Source organism: Podarcis bocagei (assembly GCF_964188305.1).
Source record: "Podarcis bocagei genome assembly, chromosome: W".
NCBI classification, from domain to species: domain Eukaryota; kingdom Metazoa; phylum Chordata; class Lepidosauria; order Squamata; family Lacertidae; genus Podarcis; species Podarcis bocagei.
This window is the reverse complement of record NC_138131.1, coordinates 74,296,521-74,320,319: the sequence shown is the minus strand read 5'-3', so window position 1 is coordinate 74,320,319 and position 23,799 is coordinate 74,296,521. Positions and strand designations below refer to the sequence as shown.

At 38.7% G+C, this 23,799-nt stretch overlaps 1 protein-coding gene and 1 long non-coding RNA gene across 9 annotated transcripts in view; one reads left to right on the top strand and one right to left on the bottom strand.

Annotated features, from left to right (window-relative positions):
- LOC308578269 (receptor-type tyrosine-protein phosphatase epsilon-like) overlaps positions 1-11,159 on the top strand; it is a 59,064-nt gene extending 47,905 nt beyond the window's left edge. For all 6 annotated transcript variants that reach the window (XM_081178520.1, XM_081178518.1, XM_081178519.1 and 3 more), the window contains 8 exons: positions 1,479-1,628; positions 3,076-3,169; positions 3,403-3,479; positions 4,870-5,004; positions 6,099-6,224; positions 6,492-6,643; positions 7,649-7,784; positions 8,614-11,159. In XM_081178520.1, the coding sequence (XP_081034646.1) occupies positions 1,479-1,628; positions 3,076-3,169; positions 3,403-3,479; positions 4,870-5,004; positions 6,099-6,224; positions 6,492-6,643; positions 7,649-7,784; positions 8,614-8,688 (945 nt within the window). In that variant the 3' untranslated portion in view covers positions 8,689-11,159. The remainder of the gene's footprint in view (positions 1-1,478; positions 1,629-3,075; positions 3,170-3,402; positions 3,480-4,869; positions 5,005-6,098; positions 6,225-6,491; positions 6,644-7,648; positions 7,785-8,613) is intronic.
- On the bottom strand, positions 5,035-23,418 carry LOC308578277. Of its 3 annotated transcripts, none has more exons than XR_014003851.1 (4): positions 23,341-23,418; positions 18,950-19,010; positions 6,250-6,297; positions 5,035-5,109 (listed from the first exon to the last, which is right to left on the bottom strand). It is a non-coding gene; the product is annotated as an uncharacterized lncRNA (long non-coding RNA). The 3 variants fall into 3 exon arrangements; XR_014003852.1 differs by lacking the exon at positions 23,341-23,418 and adding an exon at positions 22,385-22,514; XR_014003853.1 differs by lacking the exon at positions 23,341-23,418 and adding an exon at positions 22,147-22,199.
- Between the last annotated feature and the right edge of the window lie 381 nt (positions 23,419-23,799).

Below are 23,799 nucleotides of genomic sequence, written 5' to 3'. Positions count from 1 at the left end.
AACAAATTGTGGGGCCAGGGATAGTGGAAATTAAGGCAGATAGTGGAAGTTCTCCACAGCGAACTCAGTCAATCCACAGGGGTCAACTCGCCATCCAGGGATCAGCCGCACAATGAAGTTTCCCACAAAGAGCTCAGTGCATGGCCCAATCCATTAGAGTTGATCAGGCAGCCCATCTGCTGGGCGGTAACTCCAGCCCTGCTTTCTGCAGGGACAGGCTGCGTGACTGAGTTCACCACGCGGCAGTCAGTCATGCAGCCACGCATTTACCTGCCCTCACCTGACCATGTTTGACATCGAGTAGGAGGCAGGTTGAGCACGGTTTGAGGAACGTCCTTGTGGGCTTAAATTCAGCCCACAGCAGGAGGTTCACCACCCTGGCCTCTATGATACACGGGTAGTGGGGTGTTCCTAGTTAGTGTAGACCAGGGATAGCCAATGCCCTCCGGATGTTGTTGGGACTGCAGCCCTGGTCATTTGCCATGCTGGCTAAGGCTGATGGGTACTGTAGTTCAGGGACATCTGGACGGCACCATGTTGACTACCCCTGATGTAAACAATACTGGGCTAGTCTGACATAGTATAAGAGAACTTTCTAAGTTCCAGAGATACAAAACATCTGTATTAATCCTCTTGCCCTGAAAAGCTTCAATTCTTGCACCTTAGCACGGTCTTATTTTTCGCCATATTTAGTCTCTGTTTTCTTTTCTTTTTTTAAAGGTGTGATTCATTATTTGTGTTCTAAATGGCTCTTTGTGATTCTAGAATGCTTTTATGGAGTGTGAGCTGTTAATTTATTCTGAAGGATGAAGCTTCTCTGTAGTTTAATGTTGTTTTACCTCTCCAGACAAATCACTAGCTGAAACCAAGATTCTTCCTTTCCTTTACCGTTTGTGGTTTGTCACCAAAATTCCTAAATGCCATAAGGATGAATTATTACATATGGATAAGATACGTTTTATCATTATGGGAATAAACTTAGGTCAAGCTCATGCTTTTTCTAGCCTTTTGTGTGGCCAGAAAAAGGGGATAGTAGGTTTCACTTCAACTTTTGTTGAACTGCCTTAGGATGATTAATCAAAATTCAAACAAACTGTGATTAATCTCCAAGCCTTGGTTTTTGAATCTGGATTGTTTCAATAAACCATATATTAGCCACATTTTAGGATTTTGATGTAATGCTGAGCTTGGGTTAATTGAAAATGGAAGTGAAAACTTCCAAGCTCCTTCCAAGCTCCGGTGGATGAGAGAGGGATAAGCCTAGACTTGTTCCTTTACAGTAAACTGTATTTTATTGGCTTATTCAATCATAACGTATGTGTAAGTTTTTTACCTACCACTCGTAAAGGCAACAGTTACATTTCTGACTACTGTATAAAAGTGTATGAGATAGCTTGAGGTTATTCATATCATATATTATATGCGATTAGTAATATTTAAAGTGTCCTGGCTTATAAAATGGCTTACGTTCTTTACAGATGCAGTATTCCTTCATTTATCAAGCCTTACTTGAATACTACCTCTATGGTGACACAGAACTAGATGTGTCCTCCTTAGAAAAGCACCTGCAGCCATCGCACAATGCAGCACCAAATCTTGTCAAACTAGGGCTAGAAGAAGAGTTTAAAGTAAGTATTAAATAAAATTTTACAAAGATTTCAGGCTCACACTTAAAAGAAATAGTTTCTTACTCTGATTTTTAAAAGGTTAATCATCTTAGAGTATTGGGTTGGGTATTTTTTAGATAAAGAAACTTCACCTGAATTAGAATTTGGTGATAACAGTCATATTATGCATAGCATATATAATATGTCTGGAGTTATGAATATAGTGAAGTAAAGTTTTAAGGCTAACACCAGTTATACTTTCTCGACTTAACTGTATCTCAAACCATTCTTTTGCATTTTGAGATCTGCTGAATTTGCAAATATGAACAAAAGTAATTGTCCCTTCTACTTTTGGAAGTTTTTTAATGTTACATTCATACATACATTTGCGGTATAACATCAATGTTCAGCTTTCCTGTATTGCAGGAGGTTGGACTAGATGACCCACAGGATCTCTTCCAACTTTACAATTCTATGATTCTGTGTGTAATACTTATTGTTTAATATGTACATACTACCTTTATTTTTTTAACTTACTTTACTTAAATTTAATATACCACGCTTTATCCATAGATCCCAGGGCAATGTACAATATTAAAAAGATAACTTACATAGCATATTTAAAAAAAATAAAAAACCACAGAAAAATCATAATAACAGTCTCTCCACATATAAAAAGCCATAGAATATTTAATGGCCAAAGGCTTGGGTTAAAGAGGAATGTTTTTGCCTGGTACCTAAAGACATGTAACGATGGCACCAAGCAAGCCTCTCTGGGGAGAGCTTTTCACAAATGGGGAGCCACCACAAAAAAGGCCTGTTCTCATGTTGTGAGCCTCTGAACCTTTTGGGGAGGGGAGGGACAAAGAAAAGGCCCTCCAAACACAGGGGCTGGGTAGGTCCATATAGGGAGAGGCGGTCCTTAAGGTCCTGAGGTCCTGAGCCGCTTAAGGCTTCATAGGTCAGCACCAACATTTTAAAATGGGCCTAGAAACCAATTGGCAGCAAGTGCTGTTGGGCAAGGATTAGCGCTATATGCTCAGCTTGTCTTGCCCCAGTGAGAACTTGGCAACTGAATTTTACATCAGCTGAAGTTTCCAAACTGTCTTCAGAGGCAGCCCCATGTATAACACATTGCAGTAATCTAACCTAGAAACAAGTAATACATACAAGCTACTAGAAATTGAACTGTACATATCACTCTTTCTAGCTACATACCTTGCCTGCAGAAAACAAAAGCAGTGTGTCTTAGTTTCCAGGTTTTAAAAAATTGCTTTCCATATAGGTGTAACATAAAAGAACACAGGTGAAGGTTTATGTGGTTTGGGATCAGGTGAATCAACTAGAAATCTCTAAAAGGAACAGAATATCATGAAATTTTGATGTGTACCTGTTAGCCATTTTTGGTATTCTGTGTTTTTATACAGTAATCTACAAAGTCCTAGCCCAATTTCTCTTTTTGCTGTAGAAATTAACAAATGTTCGAATAATGAAAGAAAACATGAGAACTGGTAATCTGCCCGCAAATATGAAGAAAGCCAGAGTTATCCAAATCATCCCATGTAAGATACTAATTTTCCTCTTTGTAAAAACCGAAATACTTGTATTTATCCAAATTAGTAGTGTACGGTTATGTTACACATTCAACAGCAGGTGGCACTGCTAGGCTGAAGTACAAAGATATATCGTAAACTTGATTCTACGAAAGCCTGAAGCTTCATATCTTTATTGTATTATTGACTATAAAATGCTAAGTATTCTAAGAAACCTAATATGTGGTGTTTTTGTATTTTAGATGACTTTAACAGAGTGATTCTTTCAATGAAAAGAGGTCAGGAGTATACGGATTATATCAATGCTTCCTTCATAGACGTAAGTGTTTCTGTGTATGTGGAATATGTGTAGTACTGATTTTTACAAGTCTTTTCAGCAGTCAACTTTGTTTTCGACTAGCAGGCAACATGGTTGCACATGTGCCTTTATCATTACCACATGAGCTATATTGAAGAGTAACTTGAGAATTTTCAAAAAGAATCAAATTATCAACATCATAAAAAGTATGGCTTTGCACTTAAAATGTCAACAGAGAGAGACAAACCTCCCTGCTCTCCTTGTTCCTTAAGAGAAAACAGAAATTGAGGTCCCCACCTGCAGCGAAGCATTTTCTAGCTATCAAATAAGAATTTTCCTCTTCTCCACTTCTTCCAAATACAGTTCAGCTGCCTGAACAGTATTTACTCCTTCATGGTCTCAGTCGTAGGGTTCATCTCTATATACACACTGCCATCTTTTTTCTCTTGACCCTTAGATTTTTATTTTATTTTCTAATACTTTAATACAGTCCTCAAGGGAAGCTTAATAAGTCAGTTAATGAACCCGGTTAAATTCCCACAGTCTTTCCAGTGCCACCTAATTACATTTTCAGACACCTGGTGGATTGTCCATTGGCTTTTTCTCTCTTGTGTGTGTGTGTGTGTGTGTGTGTGTGTGTGTGTGTGTGTGTGTGCGTGTGCGTGCGCCTACAGGGCTTGCATGAAAGTCTGTCTCGCAGGAGGTGGGTGGTGAGAAGCACCTGGCTCCCTCTCTCACTCTGAAGGACCCCATTTGCCCGTTCTCAGAGGCCTCACAGAAGTCTCACATGGGTGGCAGCAGTAAACACAACCATGCAAGGCTTCTTCAGGGCTGACTTGGCAGCCAGGGGGCCAGGTGGAGTATCAGTTCATCATGCCCACATGAGGCAGCCACCTGAGATTATTGCCTGAATTCAGATCATGAATGGCAGCTGGTGTGGTGTAGGGGTTAGAGCAGGGGTAGGCGACCTGAGGCCTGTGGGCCAGATGTGACCCAATTGCCTTCTCAATCCGGCCTGCGGACGGTCCAGGAATCAGCATGTTTTTAGTAGAATGTGTTCTTTTATTTAAAATGCATCTCTGGGTTATTTGTGGGGCATAGGAATTCGTTCATGATTGCAATGCAATGCAATGCAATGCAATGCAATGCAATGCAATGCAATGCAATGCAATATAAATCTTGTGTTTTTCTATTCCTGAACTGGTTTCCCTCTTCTTCCATTGTATGTAAGGGACTAACTACAGTTTTCTGGATTTGTGGCTCATTCTGGAGCTTTCTGAAAAGAATAGTTTGTTCTAATATTTCTGATATTTCTAGTTAGTCTAGAATCACTTTTAGGTTGCCTGGAGTTAAAAAATTGAAATCACCGAGGCATCAGGTAATCGTTGCATGTATTTTTTTTACTGTGAAGGGCTATCGCCAGAAGGATTACTTCATTGCAACACAAGGACCTCTTCCTCACACTGTGGAAGACTTCTGGCGAATGGTGTGGGAATGGAAATGCCACACAATTGTAATGCTCACCGAAGTTCTCGAAAGGGAGCAGGTATGACCACTTTGCCCAATTTAAAAAAAAAACAAACATATATTTTTATGAATAGCGTAAAGTGTGATGAGGAAATGAAATTTTTCTTCAGGACATTCCAACCCACTAAAAAAAAAAAAAGAAAGATAATTAGCCTATAAATAGCCACAAATATGCTTCATACCACCAAATCTTAGCAAAGCCCAGCTGTGTTTAGCTGCAGAGTGCTGTGCAGACTGGGGACTTTGTGATGTCACTGTAGTGTTTTGCTGTTCTTATTCCTCACCCCACTTTTTTAAAAAAATGCTTTGCTCTTGAAAAAAGATTTCCAGGCTAGGAATGAGACATGTAGTAGCATGGTTTCTGATGCACACAGCTTCACGCGAATTGTACCTAACCTGGCTTGATGATCCTCAGTACTGAAAATTCAGACAAAAATTGTCACAATTCTAGGGAAAGTTACATATAATCAAGTCAATTGGGAAATCAATGGGAATTAAGTGTGCTCAACTGAGTGCTAAGATGTCAGTGGAGCTTAATAGTGCTTACTTAACGTCCTCTGGACTGCACTGCGTGTCAGCAGTTGCATGGTGTCAAGAAGTCTGCATGTTTGGTGCAGCATCAAACTACATTTCTTAACTTAAGGTGAGCTATAATGGGTTTTACAGTTATATCCATTTCAAGCGTTGCTGAAATCATTGTTAAGTCATTACAAAAGCAACTTGTGTTGTCATATGATTCGTGAAAGTTTTTAATGTGTCTTTCTAACTTTTCCCCTTTTTAAAAACTTTTCATTTGTCTCCCAAAGTACAGAAGTATTGCATGTCAAACATATGCTTGTGTGACATCAATTTCACATAGAAAACAGGCATCAACTAAAACATGGAGAATGTAGAACTTCCTGTATTTTTCTTCTTCTGTTCAGTACTCAGATACAGGGGCATTAAATAGTTATTCTATATAATATGTAATGTGCGATTGGAGGGAGGGGAAGGAGACAGGAACTAGTTCTTACTAATGTTTTTGAGGAACCAGTGCTGTATCTGCATGAATATATTTCAACCAAGAAGTTCTGGAAGCAGCATTCATTCCCTTTTCTTCCCTCAATGTTACAGGAAAAATGTTTTCAATACTGGCCATCAGAGGGATCTGTTACTTATGGAGAGATTACCATCGAGATAAAGATTGACTCACTGGCTGATGCCATAAGCGTCAGGGACTTCCTGATTATGCACAATCAGGTATTAATGATAACATTTTAAATACGTCTGTGTCCGCTGTGGTTTTCTGAACTTCAGGGTTGCTTAAAGCCAACTGAAATGTAAATTTAGCTCAATTTAGATTACTCGTTAAAATCCTCTTACCTTATATAAATCACATGATTAAGTTACATTGACCATATATGAAAAGGTTCCTATAGATAAGAAGGTATGTAGCTGGCTTCCAGTGTTCCGTTCCACTCTTGAAGCTGCATTGAATTTGTGGTTTTCTTGCTTTTGAATGACCAGGAGAAGCTGGGCAGACTTGTCCGACAGTTTCATTTTCATGGATGGCCTGAAATTGGAATTCCTGCTGAAGGGAAGGGAATGATTGACCTCATTGCAGCTGTCCAAAAGCAGCAACAGCAGACAGGAAACCATCCCATTACAGTGCACTGCAGGTAAATAGTTTTGTATTTTATTTTGCTCTATACTCCTTTGCTTGTTTGTAAGTTTGCAATATTTCTATTCTGCCCATCAATATTTCCATGACAAATATTTACAAAAATGTAAAAATATATTTACAATTTTTTTAAAAAAGACAATAATTTTCTATAAAAAACATACACATTTACCAATCTAGTAGCCTTGAAACGATTTTCTGTACTCTGGGAGTTTAAGAGGGAATGGACAACTATGACAAGATACTCAGTTATCAGAAATGGGGCATTTGTCAGCAAAGCTTTAATTTCACTTTCCTAGAGTGATAAAGTGATATTAAATAAAGTGATATTACACAAAGTGATCAGCAATGGGGAACCTCTTGGCCATGGACCTAATTAGGTCTGCCTGGCTTCTGAATTTGGGCTGCAAGACCATTTTGGGCAAACTACACTCACCTACCAGTCACCTATTGTCATAAGATGTCAGCTACGGAGATCTGCTTTTGTTGGATAAACTGTGTTCATGATTTTGAAGCCCAATTTCTTATTAGCTAGAACTATAATTCATACATTACGTTAGCTTCAGTGTGTAATGCACAGCAGTCAGTCACATAGTGATAGTCAGGCTCTGGCTGCTGAGACAAGGATGTTTCTAAGAGTTTCCAGAAGTGCTAGGAACTATGTTTATATATTGGTAGTTTAGAAACAGCATGATGTAAACATTTATGCACATAAAGTGATTGCAAGATTAAGGTTGGGTGGTTGAAAAATTTAGACGTGAGTTTATATTTCAAGAAAGTTTTCCTTGGCTAGTAGAACTAAATTCCGTTATCTGCATGAAAATGTTTATATTAAGCAAATTGGCATAATTTATTCTGCTTCTGCCAGTCCTTGGAAAGAACAATGAGGCAATGCAGGGATTCTTCTAAGTAGCAGGGAATCAATTCAGGGTGTATTTTCACTGTATTGAATATGGATTTGGTAATATAACCTGTTAAAGAAAAAAAAGTATATGTATTATAGTGCTGGAGCTGGAAGAACAGGTACATTCATTGCACTCAGCAATATTCTGGAGCGAGTCAAAGCTGAGGGTCTCTTAGATGTATTTCAAGCTGTGAAGAGTTTACGACTGCAAAGACCACATATGGTGCAAACACTGGTATGTTGTTTTAACCACAAAAATATTTGTCAAAAGGATAATAGGATGTTGGTATTTGAGCAAAGTGTCACAACACAGGACTTGGGTGTTCACAAATACATGTCGTGCCAATGCTTAGTCATGTTGCAAAGCCACACCACAACAACTTTTGAAACTGCTGAATAGCCTCTGCACAGTGCTATAGGGTATCTTGGATTTTGGGGGGCGGGGGAGAGGAGTGTACAGCTGGTCCTCTGAACAGCTAATAGCAGTGGCAAGATCCAAATATCATTGCATACTTTTGCAATCAAGGAATTACGGCAAGGGTGGCCTCCCTGTATATAATGGGCAGATTAATTAGAGCTGGTTATTTGTGCTCTGCTTGCCTCTCACAGTTGTTTTTAAAAACAATAGCAATAGTCAGGTTTACATATGTGTCCTGGTATCAGAATATAGCCATTTTTAGCTGTCTTTTGATGGCTCCCCTACCCTGAGAGGCAGGCTATAACTAATTAAAATGAAAAAGTAAATGGGAAACTTCTTGATTTGACAGTGACTCCTGATAGGATTTATGTTTTTTTTAAATGCTCCCATTGGGCTCACTGTCCACCTCTCATTCAAAGTCTGCTTTCTCAGTGAACCAACTGTTGTTGTTGTTGTTTTAGTTATATTTTAAAATTAATTATGCTACCACCTGCAAAAAAGAAAGTGTTTTAACAGGATAAGAAATTAAAAATGTTGTCTGTGAGATATGATTATGTTCTAGTTTAGAGTTAAACATGCTTCACTGGAATTGTTATGATTCAGAGAAATTTTCATCAGAGTAAATGTATTCTTCTTCTCTTTTCAGGAACAGTATGAATTCTGCTACAAAGTGGTACAAGATTTCATTGACATATTTTCTGATTATGCCAATTTCAAGTGAAAACTCCTGCCTTATTATTATTAATTTAATCATCTGTACAGAGATTTGTAAATCATGTTAATTTATTTCCATTGACTTTTTAAAAACTCTAAATGTACATACTACCATGTTTGGCTTGCTCGGAATGCCTCCTTAGATGTATAAATTATTCAAGACTTTTACTCTCTGATCCAAAGGAGCATGCGCAGAACTGTTTCAAAAAAAAAACCAAAAAAAACCACCTGAAGAACCTGTTTGATTCCAGAGTCCCACTTTCCTTCCCAAACAGCCAAACAGCAGGATTGCTATTGTTTTGAAATGCTCAACATGTGCAGCTTCAGCACATAAAATAGGGGAGCTGCACATCTAGCACACTTTTGCATGTGGGACACCCCATTCAGCTGGGGATATATGTGCAAAGGCTGTGTCTGTGTATCTAGTTCCCCAAGCTGGATCAAGGTGATCTTTAAGTTTTGCATAACAGATGGCCGTGTACAATATATCACAGTATAAACTATTATAAAAATAGGGCACAATCCAGCCTATGTTAGGCATATTCAATACCCACAGATTTCAGTGGGTGTATTAAGCTTATGCTTAAATTTTTCCCATTGAAGTTAATGGGATTTGGAGTCCAGTTAATGGTCTGGGAGCACTTGATGCTGCAGCACTGCTGAAGCTAAGTGTGCATGGATCTGATCAGCCCCTTGGATGGGAGTCCATCGAAGAACAGGAAATAAATACTTTTAAAATTCATTAATGGGACTTCAAAAATGCTTGGTTTTGGCTGGATCATACCCATATTTTCCCCTGAACATCTATGAAATTCTGACTTTTACTTTTTACTTTTTAACTTTTAGATGACTTATAAAATAACCCGTGTTTATAAAGCAGAGGAATAAGAGTAAATAGGCTGGATCCAAATCCGCGCACATGACAATTATTTCTCTTAGAGCAAGTTCCACACAATGGCCACATGCTACTAGGAAACACTGTGTGAACCCCACTGAAATGAGTGTGGCCACCCAAGAGCATATGCATTTGCTTGCTGCATTCATCTCAGTATTTGCAGAGTATTCTTTTTTCGGTTGTGGCGGTGTTTTGATGCTTTTATGTTCATCAGCACCTTGCTCCACTTGTAAACCTATTGATGCTAATGTGAACTGCTGACTGTGGAAGACACTATTTGAGGTGCTCTAGAAAGTTGGTTAATATTCTACAACTATTAATCTTAACGGTCAATAGCCAGGTTATATCTGTTTGCTTTTTTTTGTATTTTTAAAGCATTCTTCCTGTTAAGCACAACTCATTCAGTGGATTATATATAATGGTACATGAATCCTCCACAAGCAACTGTCTAAGATTTTGAACCTTAGCAAAAAACATAAAACGTATAATTATTTTTGAAGACAAGATTCTCTAGATAGTTCTGTTATAATTGCAAGCTGTAACTTAGCACCATAATGCAAATACTGAGTTCGTTGAATTCAGTTAAATAATCTTAAAAGATCACCTTAAGTTATTTAACCTGATATAATTTTTAAAAAAGAAATATTAACATAAAGTAACATATTTAATGTAGGTTAATTAATCAATATTTTGAAACTATTTTGTATTTTGAAAAGAAAGAGGTTCTGTTCTTGCTATCACAAAAAGGTATATTGCCAGATAGAAAGCAAATATATAAAGGAAAACATATACTTTCAATTTAAAACAATCTAGCTTAAGATAGTTATGGCTAAGCACTACTGAAAGCAACACAACTTCAGTAATTACATAGTGGCAAACTTGCTTCACTGGTGTCAGTGGAGTATAGTCATGACAAATCTTTAGCTGAATCAGGGAATAGCATCTACTGAAGTCAAGACATTTACTTCCAAGTCCTTAGAATACTGGTGTTAGTGTTCAATTAAGGACACAGATAAATACACTTGTGCTCCTTTAGTGTTGGTGGTACTTAATGGGAATGAACAGTGTCCTGAATTGTGTTCCTACAAATGGTGTGGTACTCAATGCCAGTATGCTTTCAGACCTCCTATATGACCTATTATTTCACAATTTTCTTCCTTATTGTAAGTATACAGAACTATCCCAGGAGTGTAGCCAATGAAGTATGGACATGTAGGAGTGCCCACAAAATTTGGGTTTGGGCTGTTGGTGCACAACTGACCATTTACTGTTAGGGCACAAAACCCATTTGTTTTGAACTGACTTGTATGATGGGTTGCTTCCTAGGGTTTTTACTTTAATGGCTGTGACTATATATAAAGCCCCATGTGGCAATGTCATCGTCTGGACAAAACTAGCTTTGGAGAAAAATGACAAAACACACAGTACATTTTATATCTATTGCTCCCATCTTTTTAGAAGGCATAAATTAAAGAGCACAAGTACAAAAGAATAATTTGTATATAAATGTCTAATATGCAATAGTTTGGGCTTGTTCATTGGTGGTTTTTTTAATACAACAAGGAAAGCCTTATTGACAACTATGTAGACTTTAACCTGGTCATTACATTTCAGCTCCTGCATTATTTTAATCTATGTTCATTTTAATACACGACTGGAAGAAAGGTGGATACTTTTAGCAATTCAGAGGATTGCAAGGTGTCCACATGAGTCTTTTACTTACCGACTTTTAATTGAAAACAGTTCAGGTTAGTCTATAAGCACACTGTTTTTAAAGCACTGCCATTTTATTGCTTGTGTCTTCCCAGTAATGCACTTCTGTAAATCTATATGTATATGTACAGTTGTTATGCACTTAATGAATAGAATTTATTGTAAGAGGTGATTGATGTTAAGCTCTCTAAGCCCCAAAGCAAACACCATTATTTGGTTAAGAGTTGAATGTAAAATAAGCTTTCTATCATAATAAGTTTGGAAATCCAAACTCCAAAATGTGAGGAATGAACAGTCCAATACACTATGGACCCAAATCTGTGAGCACATTAACAGATGAAGATAGGTTTTTTAAAACCACTGTTTCTACCCACCAGTTTAGAAGCTGCTTCCGACAGCCTTAAGAGTGTCAGACGCTTTCTAATGCAGTACAAATTGTGTGGAAACTGCTGTTTTCAAAATACTGGGGTTTTGACAAAACCATAATCATATTCTTCCTAATATCTCTATTTTTGTTACAATAGAGACATGTGCTAGTCCTGGTATTGAGTTTTTGACTACTGGATATTAGTAACACCTTTAGGTCCTGGTGAATATGTCCCCTCGGTTTTCTTGGCTCCTTGATGAATGGCCTCTCTGCACTTAGCCAAAGTATCTTATTTAGCTTGATAACACAAAAATAGTCTTTACAGTTACCAATTTAGTCTCCGTCTTCTAATTTCCCACTTCCTAGCTTTCAGTAAACCTAGAATAGCATAGGTAGCTGCTGTTCCCTCATCCATGACACTGGAATTCCTTGCTTCTCTTAGTATCAGTCCAGTACCCCTTCCTTGACCTCTGACCAGCATCCATAGCTGTAACTGTGAAATCTGCTTAAGGGAAAGCATTGCAGTTGTTCCTTTTTAAATTATCCAAACAAAGTCATTTTCAGATGTAGAGAAAAATCCTGCCTTGGTGGAAGGAAGTAATTATTAGATAATATTTCTAATAGCATCCAGAACTCTCTTAATTTGTTGCTTGTTCTGTAAAGCAATATTTAAAAACGTAAGATGTGGACCAGAAATGCACATAGCGGAATCCATTAATGAAGTAGGGATGTTTTAACTTTTCTTATATTTACCCAAGTGAAGCCAGAATACTTGGGGTGAGGCTCATTTTGGTAATACTAATATGAGTGCACTTAAAATGGAGCAGCTTTCCTCCCCCAATGTGGAATAATTTCTATACTCAACAGTTTCAGATAATTCCGTGGGATTAAATTCTCTGAAGTAATCTGAAGCACAAAACCTTCTCTGTGGCTTTGTTGGATTCCCTTCAGACAATCTAGTTCTACTAGGTTCTCCCATTTGGTGATGACAAGACTTGCCACAGTTGAGGAAATACTGTGCTAAACCCAGCCAAATCACTTTTAATCACAACTAATCTGTTTTATGAGGTTGGTGAATTGCAACTTTAGAAAGCTTGTTTTTCACTTCAAGGTGTTTAGTCAAATAAGACTGTGATACTTCGTACAATGGTATAACAAACATATTTATGGGTTTCCACACTTAATTTTTTTTACATTGCATGAGATTGCATTAATAAATGCCAAACAGTGATTAGAAATTTATATGTTCTGATCTGCATATCTAGTCACTATGTGACTCAACTTATTGTCTTGTGTGACAGTGGACATTGATTGCCAAAGCTCTTAAGTACATGCTTAACTCAGAAACAGTGCACAAATAGTAATATTGTTAAAGCAGTTTATTTCGAAGTATGTTTCTAGAAACTCGGGGTTCCTTATCAATTTATCAGGGAGTCAACAATAGCCCTATTTGTGTGTTAAAACCCTCATGCGATTTTACTTGCGTAAGGAGAGGGCAGGGGCGTGTCAGCTCCCCAACTTTACCCTCCACGAGGCTGGATGTCTACTATATGCATGTAGATCCAGTGTGATTTAGAACCTTGCACAATCAGCATCATGTGGAGAGCTAACACTAATGCAGCAGCATCCTGGCTACAGATCTTTGCCCTCCAATGCATGGAGGGAGCAGGCCAGCACTCCCTTTATTGCATCTGCTTTTTAATGCCTTGCAAGGACTAACAACAAGATAAAGAACTGTAACTTAGCTAACCAAAAGGCATCTTATCATTTGTTACTGATACTTTCCTGGAAAGTATAGCAGCAGAGGAGACATGTCCTTTGCAGGCCTGGCACCAGGGATTAGTAAAATCTGCAGGGCCCCCTCTAATAGTTTATATACATAAATTTGCTTTAAAAACAAACAAGAGCAGTGCGCACACAGGCATGCAAATAGTTAATGTGGGGGGGGGGGAAATGCAGCTGTGTGGGGAAAGGAAGGCTCTGGTCTTGACCTTCTGTTGCCTGTATGACAGCCAAGGTCATACTATTCTATACCGTACTTGGATTCCTTGCTCCCCTGATTGCCACAGGATTTGCAGAGCCCACAATCAGCCACAACGTTCAGGATTAACTCCTCCTTGGCACTGTTGCAGAAGTTGGGAGAGCCTAAGCTCACAGTTTGCCTGGTCTCCCATGTTACCAGTAGTGGATGCTGTATCAGGCAGAGCAGGCTCCGTGCTCCCAACTCATCTGCTGTTAGAGCCAGCCCATCCGCACGCCCCATTTAGTCAGCCAGCTAGCCCTCTGCATGGAGCTTAGGAGCAAAAGAAGATATTGGAGGGAGCCCTGCTCATGCATTCAAAAGAACACCTGAGCTTGAAACAGTCCAGGAGTGTGTGCACCAGCCCCGCCTCCAGTATCCTCATGTGTGCCATCTCCACTCTCTCCTCTCCTGAGGTTTGAGCAGAAATATCTGCAGCAATATTCTAGCTGCATTCAGAAATTCCCTGCAGACCTTTGTGCTCAGAGCTCAAAAGGTTGGGAGTAGGAAGCATGCAGAGGGTTACTGGGGGAAAGGGCAGCACTGCATCCCTGTGACCCTACGCAATTTGAACTCTCATGCACTCTTTTGAATGCATGAAGTATGTACTCTCTTGTATTTGATGTGGATGTGTATCTCTGCGTGTTCAGGCCTCCTGCTGTCTCTTGCATGGGGTCCAAAGAATCCTGGAAACAGCCCTGGTGCTGTGGGACATACATGCTCTGTATAGAGGCCAGCTAGTCTCACTACGCAAATTTAAGAGGGTGACACAATGCACTCCAGAATTCCCTGCAACACACAACATAGTTCTTGGCAGACAACTCAGTGTGGAAAGCATTTCTTGATGCAAGCAAGTTTTGAAATCTTGTACTAAGTAAGATACTTAATGGCTTGGGTTAATCAGGCCCAACAGAAGAATGCCTGCTGTATTGATTAGTGTTTTGAAAATGACTTTTATGAATTGGTTTTTAAAGGAATTTGAACATCTTTGTTTCCAGCATTTGAAAATGTTTTCATTACGCAGTATCATTTTTAGTATGTTGCTACTGAACCTTATTCTGTATATGCAAAACTATATTTAATTTATGTCAAGATCTTTATAATATATGTATGTATTATACAGTGATATTTTCTTTTATTACATTTATAATTTGATCTTGCTGTATTTATAATGCCAGTGAATGTTGCTGAATTATTTGTATATGCAAATCGCAAGATCTAATAATTCTGATGCAAGAACAAGGTTTCATTTTTATTTTCAGGCTGCATTTCTTTCTTTAAATCTCTTAATTTCATTCCTCTACTATTTGCTCGTTTAAACTAAATACAGCAATGGTGCAAAGGACATAAAATCCCTTACTTAAATTACTTCCCAGAACTTTAAAAACTCTAGCTATTTGACTCAGAGCACTGTTCTGACAAAAAAAAAAGTTAAAAATGAAGCATTATACATATAACATTAATTTGCAACAGCAATTTATCTTCTCAACCAGAACACGCTTATTTATTCTAAGTAATCTGAATAAAAGTAATCATTATTCTCAGTTGTTCCAATGGATTATACAAAAGTAAATGTAATCTTCCTAGGCAGTACATTTTGGTCTACTTGAAACAAATATAGCCATGGCAGGCATTTTAGACCTTGTCTACACATGCATCAAAACGGATTTGGGAGGGTTAGACTGGACTGCAGGAGCAGAAACATGGTGGTGATGGGGAATGGCATAAAAAGGACATGGTGCACTTTTGTGTGTGCCAAGAGAGATGGTTCTGTTGCATATTTTAGATTTCTGAAAGAGAATGATACGTTTATGTTAAAACATCTTTCCTTTGAAGGAAGTACAAAAGGAATCCAGCAGTGTCTGGACAGTATGTCCTCTCCCTTTCTCCTCTCTGGTGCTGCCTGTGTTACAGGCAGTGTTCCACTTCAGACTGCAAATAGGTGGTCACATTTATAATGCTCCCCTATGTGCAAAACTCCTTCATGAGTAGAAAACAACTGGGAACAAGCTGTTCTAGAACCATTCTTCCTGGTAATGCTGCTTTTACTCGCAGGGTGTTTTAATATGCTGGAGCATTCAAATCTGGGGTGTCCATGGATAGTTTAACATGGTTGCATCCTGTCTCCTTCCTCAGCATTCTTTCTACACTCATATTGCTTTATGTGGAGACCATATCCTAGTTTGCTTCAGTCACTGCTCTGGATTTAGTAGGGTACTATTTTCTATAATTCAAAGGCACACACCACTGATATCTCAGCTATGTGGACAATATTGTATCCTGATTAGATATAATCTAATTAGACTGGATTTCATTGGAGCATAAAACTGGACAGAACCATTTATTTGGGCTAACGATTTCTTTACTCATATCAAAACCATTCTATGGTATTTGTATTTACCAAATGTTCCTAAATGTCCTGCCTTGAGGCGATCCACAGTTGTCCAATGTTACTTTCACTAATAGGATCCTGCTGTAAGATCTTCACCCAAGAAGTTCCAGAAATTGTTACACTGCAGATTACCTTCATCATGCTTTTAGTTGGTAGAACCCTGTTTGCTGGGGAGGTTTTCTGATGGGAGGTAGATAGCTACTCATAGCCATTGTAAAAGAGTGTCTGAATTCTATGAAAACACACAGACACACACAAAGTCACAAAGTTACAATTTTCAATTACATCCCTGTTGTGAAATTAACATATAGCAGCTATCAATCAGAGCCTATTGCTTGTAGTTCTTGAAGAATCAACTATTTTAGAAGATTTATTTTTTAAAAAAATTAAAAATCCTTTCAGTCACCAAGCAGTAGATAACTGCATGGTGTCTCACATAACTGAAATCCAGATCTGCCATCACCATGAGAAAACTACTTGTGAATTTCCATGAGCAAGTTCTTCATTTCTGACAGTTCCTTGTTTAATTCTTGGTAACCTAATTCCACAGACTATGGAAAAAAGCTTATAAAATTGACTACATGGGATGTCAGTGCTTGAAAGAATTTAAAATGTTTCCAATCTATTTTGGCCCTGTTGAGATCTCGTTTTTAGAAGTCTGATTCTGAATATTGAAAACCTGTAAATTGGTAGATTCTTTAATTATCCAGTCTAGCATACATCTATTCACTTTGCCAGAACATGTGTAAACAAAGACCACTGTAGCTGGATTATAAGTGACTTTCTCGGGATCATTCCCAGAATTTCTTACTACCCAGGCTATATAGTTTTATTTGAAACTGCAGTGGCAGACCTCATGAGATTTGTAGTCTGTTTTCTGAACATCCTCTATGGCTTTGATAATAGTGTATTTAAAAAGAATACATTAGTAAAAGTAATATTCTATATTATATTTGATCTAATAAAACACAGAACTCTTGTGGGAGAAGGGCAGTTGAAAGAAAAAAATCTCGACAATTTGTTACCATTTTTTATATCAAATAAAATATCTTGATGTTTTGGAGTTCTGTTTCCCCAGGTAATTTGCTACACTTTGCACTTTTATCATCTAAAAGATAGATAGATTAATTATTTGAAAGGACTTTAAATCTGAATTTAATATGAGCTTCTTATAAAGCATATTCATAAATGCATGCAAGAATCATGTCTCTGAGCTTTTGATTTGTGTCTTACAAATAGAAATAAAAAATACTTTTGATGCAGTTTTTATGAAATAGTTACTGATAAACCATACCTTCCTCAAATACTGGCATTCAGATTACACTATCTAGATATCTAGAATGAAAAAAATAAATGGCTATAGCTTATGCCAGTAACTGTCCTTAGCTAGAAAATAAAATGTGCAGACCCATCTTTCTCAAAAATGAAAACACATAGAGTTCTAAATAAAATAAAATAAGATTAGACCAACTCCCATCTAGTCCAGCATCCTGTACTCATAGTGGACAACCAACTATGGTTTCATGTGGGAAGTCTTTGAGAAGGACAGGAGCACAACAGCAGTGTCTCCCAGCAACTGATATGTAGAAGCATACTGCTTTTGACAGTGGAAGTAATACAGTCATGATAGCTCTTATTCCATACATTTGTCCAGTGTCCTTTTCAAGCTATCCAAGTTGATGGCCAACACTACATCTTGCAATCATGAATTCCATAGTCTAAGCACGTGCTGTGTGACATAGTTCCTTTTGTCGGTCCTGAATCTTTCAGCATTCTAGTTTGGTGGATGGCCCACGTTCTAGTACATGTGAGAAGGATAGACACGTCTCTCTAACCGAGGGGTAGTCAACCTTTTTATAACTACCGCCCACTAATGCATCTTTCTTGATGGTAAAATTTCCTTACCACCCACCAGTGCTTGATGGAAGGAGGATTCAGCTTGTGCCATAGAACCCCTACCGCCCACCTAGAATTCGGAAATGCTCACTAGTGGGCGGTGGGGACCAGGTTGAAAACCCCTGCTCTTACCAGTTTCTGCACACCATGCATAATTTTATACAACTCTATCATGCTCCACCATACCTTTTTCTGAACTAAAAAGTTCCAAATGTTGTAATCTTGTTCCAGCTCTCTGATCATTTTGGTTAGCTCCTCCCTTTTCCACCTCAACAATATCCTTTTCCAGCTCAACACAGTATTCCAGTGCTGTCACCATACATTATTGGACCTGTATCTTCCTGGTAGCAGACAACAGGACCATGAGACAGGTGTAAAATACTCAAGCAAGAGTTTTATTTACAACCTTACAAACACAAAGCATGTGGGTGTTCTCTTTTGCAGGCTAATGCAAACTGCAACTTCTCCTTTTGTACCCATCACCAGCTGTACCTAATCAGTCTAGAAAACCACACCATGAACTCACAGAAACAGTTCTTAAAGTTACAACAATCTTTTCTGTTTCTTTGCAGAATGACTCCTACCATAGATTTGTGTAACAGCATTATGATATTGACAGTTTTATTTTCAAACCCTGTCCTGATGAATCCTAATTTTCATACCTGCCACACACTGACTCAACATTTTCATTAAGCTAAGATCTCGTTCCTCATAAGTCACTGCCATTTCAGACCCCATAAATGCATATATGAAAAGTTAGAACTCCCCCTGCAATGTACATCACTTTAGAATTGTTTGCATTTATTGCACTGGCCATTTTAATTCCCACTATCCCAGTCTGGATAGATCCTCTTGTAGCTAATTTGCAAATCCATTTTTCTTCTTACAAACCTGAACAATTTGGTGTCAACAGCAAATCTGGTGACCTCACTGCTCACCCCTAACCCCAGGTTATTTATGAACAAGTTCAAAAGTGGAGTCTTACCAAGAATCTTGGGGGACTTGGCTTTCTACATCTCTCCATTGGGAGAACTGTCCATTTATTCCTGAGAAGGGAAGGTGACCTTCATTACTTCATGAAAAGCAGCGAAACTTCAAACACTCAGGGGACTCTTCTGAGAAGCTTTTCTTGGTCACTTCTCCCTGTTCTTTAACCAGTTACTGATCCATAAGAGGACTGCCTCCATAGCTGGTCTCCATTTTATTTCACCTCTTTTTATTGTTGGTTTTAATGTTTTTGGTAATTTGCTCCTCAAATTCTTTTTTAAATCCCTTATTGTTTGCAACCCCCCCCCCAAGGGCTGTGCTCCCTTTGCCAAATGAGAACAAAAAATAAGTATTTTTTCTGAATGAAGCCTTCTCCAATAGCTTCTCTGACTTTCCTCATTAACCACCCTGGCATTAGTGGTATCTCTCCTTATAAACTTGGTTCACTTATCTGTAAGTCGTAACATACTGGTAAAAAATCCTGAATGTGTGCTAAAGGCTTGGTGTCTTTCTTTTTTTATTACAGTAAAACTATAGTGAAGTTACTTTGCAGCATTATTTCTGCAGAAAATCCTTTCTTTTGAGTGCACTCCTATGCAGCAAGCCTTGGCATGTACCTCATTCTCGAGATACTGAAAATATGTGAAAATATAATTCAGATAATTACAATTGTATGGTCAAAATGATTTGTTCCTACATGCTGGAGTGGTCGGACTAGGATCTGGGAGACCAGGGCTGGTATCCCCACTCAGCCATGAAGCTCACAAAGTGACCTTGGGCCAGTCACTGCCTCTCAGTAAAACTTACTACATAGGGTAGCTGTGGGTATTAAATGAGGAGGAGGAGAACCATGTATGTCAACTTGAGCTCCATGGAGAAAGAGATGGAATAGAAATGCAATAAATAAAATAAAATATCCTATTGTGATGTCCCTTATAACTGGCTCAAAGGTGCAACTTCCAAAAGCATGTTAAAGAGCAACTCTACCATGATAAAATGATGTACATTGTCAGCTATTTACTCAATTACTGTACACCCTTGCACATGACACAGTAGTAATTCCAGAATGGTGTATTTGTATAACTGGGACTGAAAAGTTATACTATTTTGAAAATAACTAGGTTTTACTAAGTTGACCACTCAAACTTTACATATTGTAATCTAATGGCAAATTGACACTGCAATCCTAACCATGTTTCGTCAGAGGTTAGTCCAATGGGAACTGGATTCAGTGGGGCTTAGCTTACTCTCAAGTAAATGGGGTCAGGATGGCCTAAGCTGGATCGTGCCAGTAGCTTTGCCACTTCAGAGTAATTTAATTCCAAAGTGAAGCTAACATTAACAAAGCTGTTTACACTGAACTACAACACATTTGAAGTGACTAAACATCATAGCCACATGAAAACAGCAAATGAGGCAAACTATAAAAATTACAAAAGCAAAGCACAAATGTCAAGAGATTTTGCTTTTTGAAAGATCTAAATATTAAAATGTTATGCCCTGCAGCAGAAAAGAAAGTATGACCTTGCTGAGCCTTTGCTTCCTTTGTGTATATATTCTGCTCACAAAAACTTTATTAACTTGATACTAGACCATATATTCTACAAAGGCAAACTACTGGAAGTAAGTTAATATGCAGCATATAAATTGCAACGTATATGCTATTAATTTTCAGTATCAACTACTTTTACACAAAAATATATATAATTCACACATATATCACCTCCTTACTAAATCATCAATATACAAACACCCAGAGGTGTACACAGGGTCCCTTGTGCCCTCCCCTGAAAAAAATAGCCTTATCGCAATACCACATTAGAAATTACTAGATTTCACATGACTCAAGTACTCAAAATGTCTGGAGTGAGGGTGAGGCGAGGCGAGGCAAGGAAGTTCCTTATAAGTCCTGTGGGGTTCAGTGGGGTTTACTCCCAGGTACCCTTAATTAAATATGCAGAAAAAATTAGCATACGGCACGTGGGAGGGAAAACAGCACTTCTGCAGACCATGCATACAGTTTCTGTGTAACAAGTGTACAATATTATACATTACTGGCCATGGGTGGAGTATCCTGTTTTCTCTCCTCAACACTCAAAGACATTTAGGTGTACACATACACTGTACATACTCATTTTGTTTCATTCATGTGTACAGAGTTTAGAATCTATAACTATCTCAATCACCTTTTAAATTTTAAAGCAGTTTTCCTCATCTGCTTTTGATTTTCACTTTTCCACTTTTTTGAATCTGATGACATAATGGAAAGTGGAAGTGGAAGCAGCTCAGACAAGACTAATGTAAGACGATACAGATATGAAATCAAAATGACTGCAGGTTTTATTCAGATTGAGGTTGGGGAGAAACCCTCCTCCAGGAAGCCTAATTGGGAGGGAGGATTGGTTTCTCTGTATATAATATAAATGTAAGAACGTTATCAAACAGCCCCCACTGGAGGCTTGCAGTGCCACATCACAAACCTGGATTTGAATGAAGTCAGGGCAGTATAGAGGAGCAAATGTGAAGGCAAGCTGCACAACAGCAGCATGGGAGTGAGGAAGGGAGGCACACTGAGAGGCAGAAAGCAGTGGTTTAAAGTTGTGGAAGTTTGAGTAAAGCAGAGATGGAGAAAATTGGGAAGAAAATGGTAACTTTCAACACCAGCAGAAATTTTAGTAAATTAGGGGTGGAAGGTTTAAAGCAGCCACTCCCCTCCACCCCTTTCAGTGTTTTCTCCCTTCTTGTTATCCTGAAACTTATCCCTTTTGCATTCCTCAGCTGTCTCATTTGAGAGAGATAAAGGATGTGGAGTCCTCAAATATTCTATAGTATTTTTTTGCAATGTATTTCACTCCTGGTTCTGCATGAAGTTCCAGATTTGATGTAGCAACTTAGAACAGATATTTTATTAGCAAGCACCCAAAATATACACAACATCCATCAACTGAGTCATCAACCTTCTCAAACTCAACAACCTAACTCACAAAATTCTGCTCATATTAAAAAAAGAAATGTGATGAAATTAGAACAGCCAGCCCAAAGGTTCAAGAGGCCCTACTCCTTGGACCAGAAACTAAGAAACAAAAATCTTTGCATTAAGACTCTTTTGAGATGGACATTTCTTCTATTTTGGTGGAAAGCGTACGAGTATGCTATTTATAAAATACTTTTTCTTTCAGCACCACTTTCACTTACTGCATCAGAAGGAGCTTCCCAATTTAGATAAATATTGAAACTAAGTAACAAAGGAGTCCACTTCCCATTCACTTCCCATTCATATATTGTCCAGGGAAACAAGAGGCTACTTTGTAAAAGAAAAAGAAAAGAAAACAGAAAAGAAAAAGTCAAACCAGCACACAAAGGCACAGGAAAATACTGTAATTATATTAAGCACCGGTATTTGATGGTAGCAGGAAGGATTATATATCTATACCTTTAGAAATTCAGAAGACTCCCATGCATCCCCTGTTGCATAAATGTAGAAAGCATTTCTTTATAAATGTAGAATGTATTTATACGTACTCTTCTTTCTGAGCTAAAATTTCAAATATTTGAAATAAACCAGGTATGTTTTAGACGTATCTCTTTGTAAGTAAAAGTAGCTAATTTTTTCTGACGTGTCGTTTACGTATGATTGAAAAGCTGCAGGAGTTCACCATGGAGTTCACCACTGCAGCGATCTTGCACAAAAAAAATGCGGGGAGGCACGGACGCGGGGGTGAAGATGCGAACAAGTGTACAGTGGGACTGCATAGGAGAAAGGGTTTTTCAGAAATGGGAGTTGGGATGGTGAAAAGCAAGCTTTAGCAGTTGCATGGGCTTGGGACGGGCTGCGTACAAAAGAGATGCTAAACTGGAGAACTTGAGGGTTACTTGTGTGGAACTGCAATTGTCAAATCCTGTATCATAGGATCCAACTCCTAGGGACCGAGGGGTCTTCTCCCCCCGTAAAACATTTGACGGCTGTCCCCCCCCCCAGTTGATGGGCATGTGCGTGCCCGCGTCATGTGCTGAGCGGGGCTTGCTTGGCCCCCCAATATTTCAGTCAAGTTGCCACACCCCTGTCATGTGTAGTCACGTGGGTGCCCCCCATCCTCCATTAATTTAGGGGGCGTGTCTGCCTTGGCAAGTTTTTCCATTTTCAAAAAAAGAAAATAGGGTAGGGGGAATAATAATAATAATAATAATAATAATAATACCGTAATAATGTATTACTTATACCCCGCCCATCTGGCTGGGTTTCCCCAGCCACTCTGGGCGGCTTCCAACAAAACACTAAAATTTCTTTTTCTTAAAATTCAATCATTGTACTTGGAAGTTCTTCAGCTACTTCATAAGCACTCAAAGTTGTCATTATATCCCCCCTGTTGTGCTATTTTTAAGCAGCACCTCAGAACAGAGGAGGAACGGCACCCTCATAAGCACGCCCATTGAGAAGACTTGAGTTCAGAGGCGCTTACTCGCAGGTAAGCGGCATTACGGCTGTCGTTGCGCCATATTTATGCTTCCGCAGAAACCATTCGGAAGTAGTCCCCACGCAGCCCGCTCCCCCCCGCCCCCCAGAAAGCTCATTTCAGTGTGGGAGTGGTGGTGGGGTAAGGAACATTCTTATATTTTATCGGTCTTCCAGGGCAGGGGACAACTAAGTTAAAAGAAAAGGCGGCAAAGTTTTGCGTGGCGGAGAGATACAGACCTGGAGTGAGGAGAGTTTTACGTCGGAGTTACGGACGTGACGACGTCAGAGCGGGGATTTCAATTAAGTGGGGAGTTAGGCGCTCGCGCGCACGCGGGTTTGTTACTCGGTTTGGACTGTTAGGGGGGAGAGAAGGGGAGAGCGAGAGGGTCCTG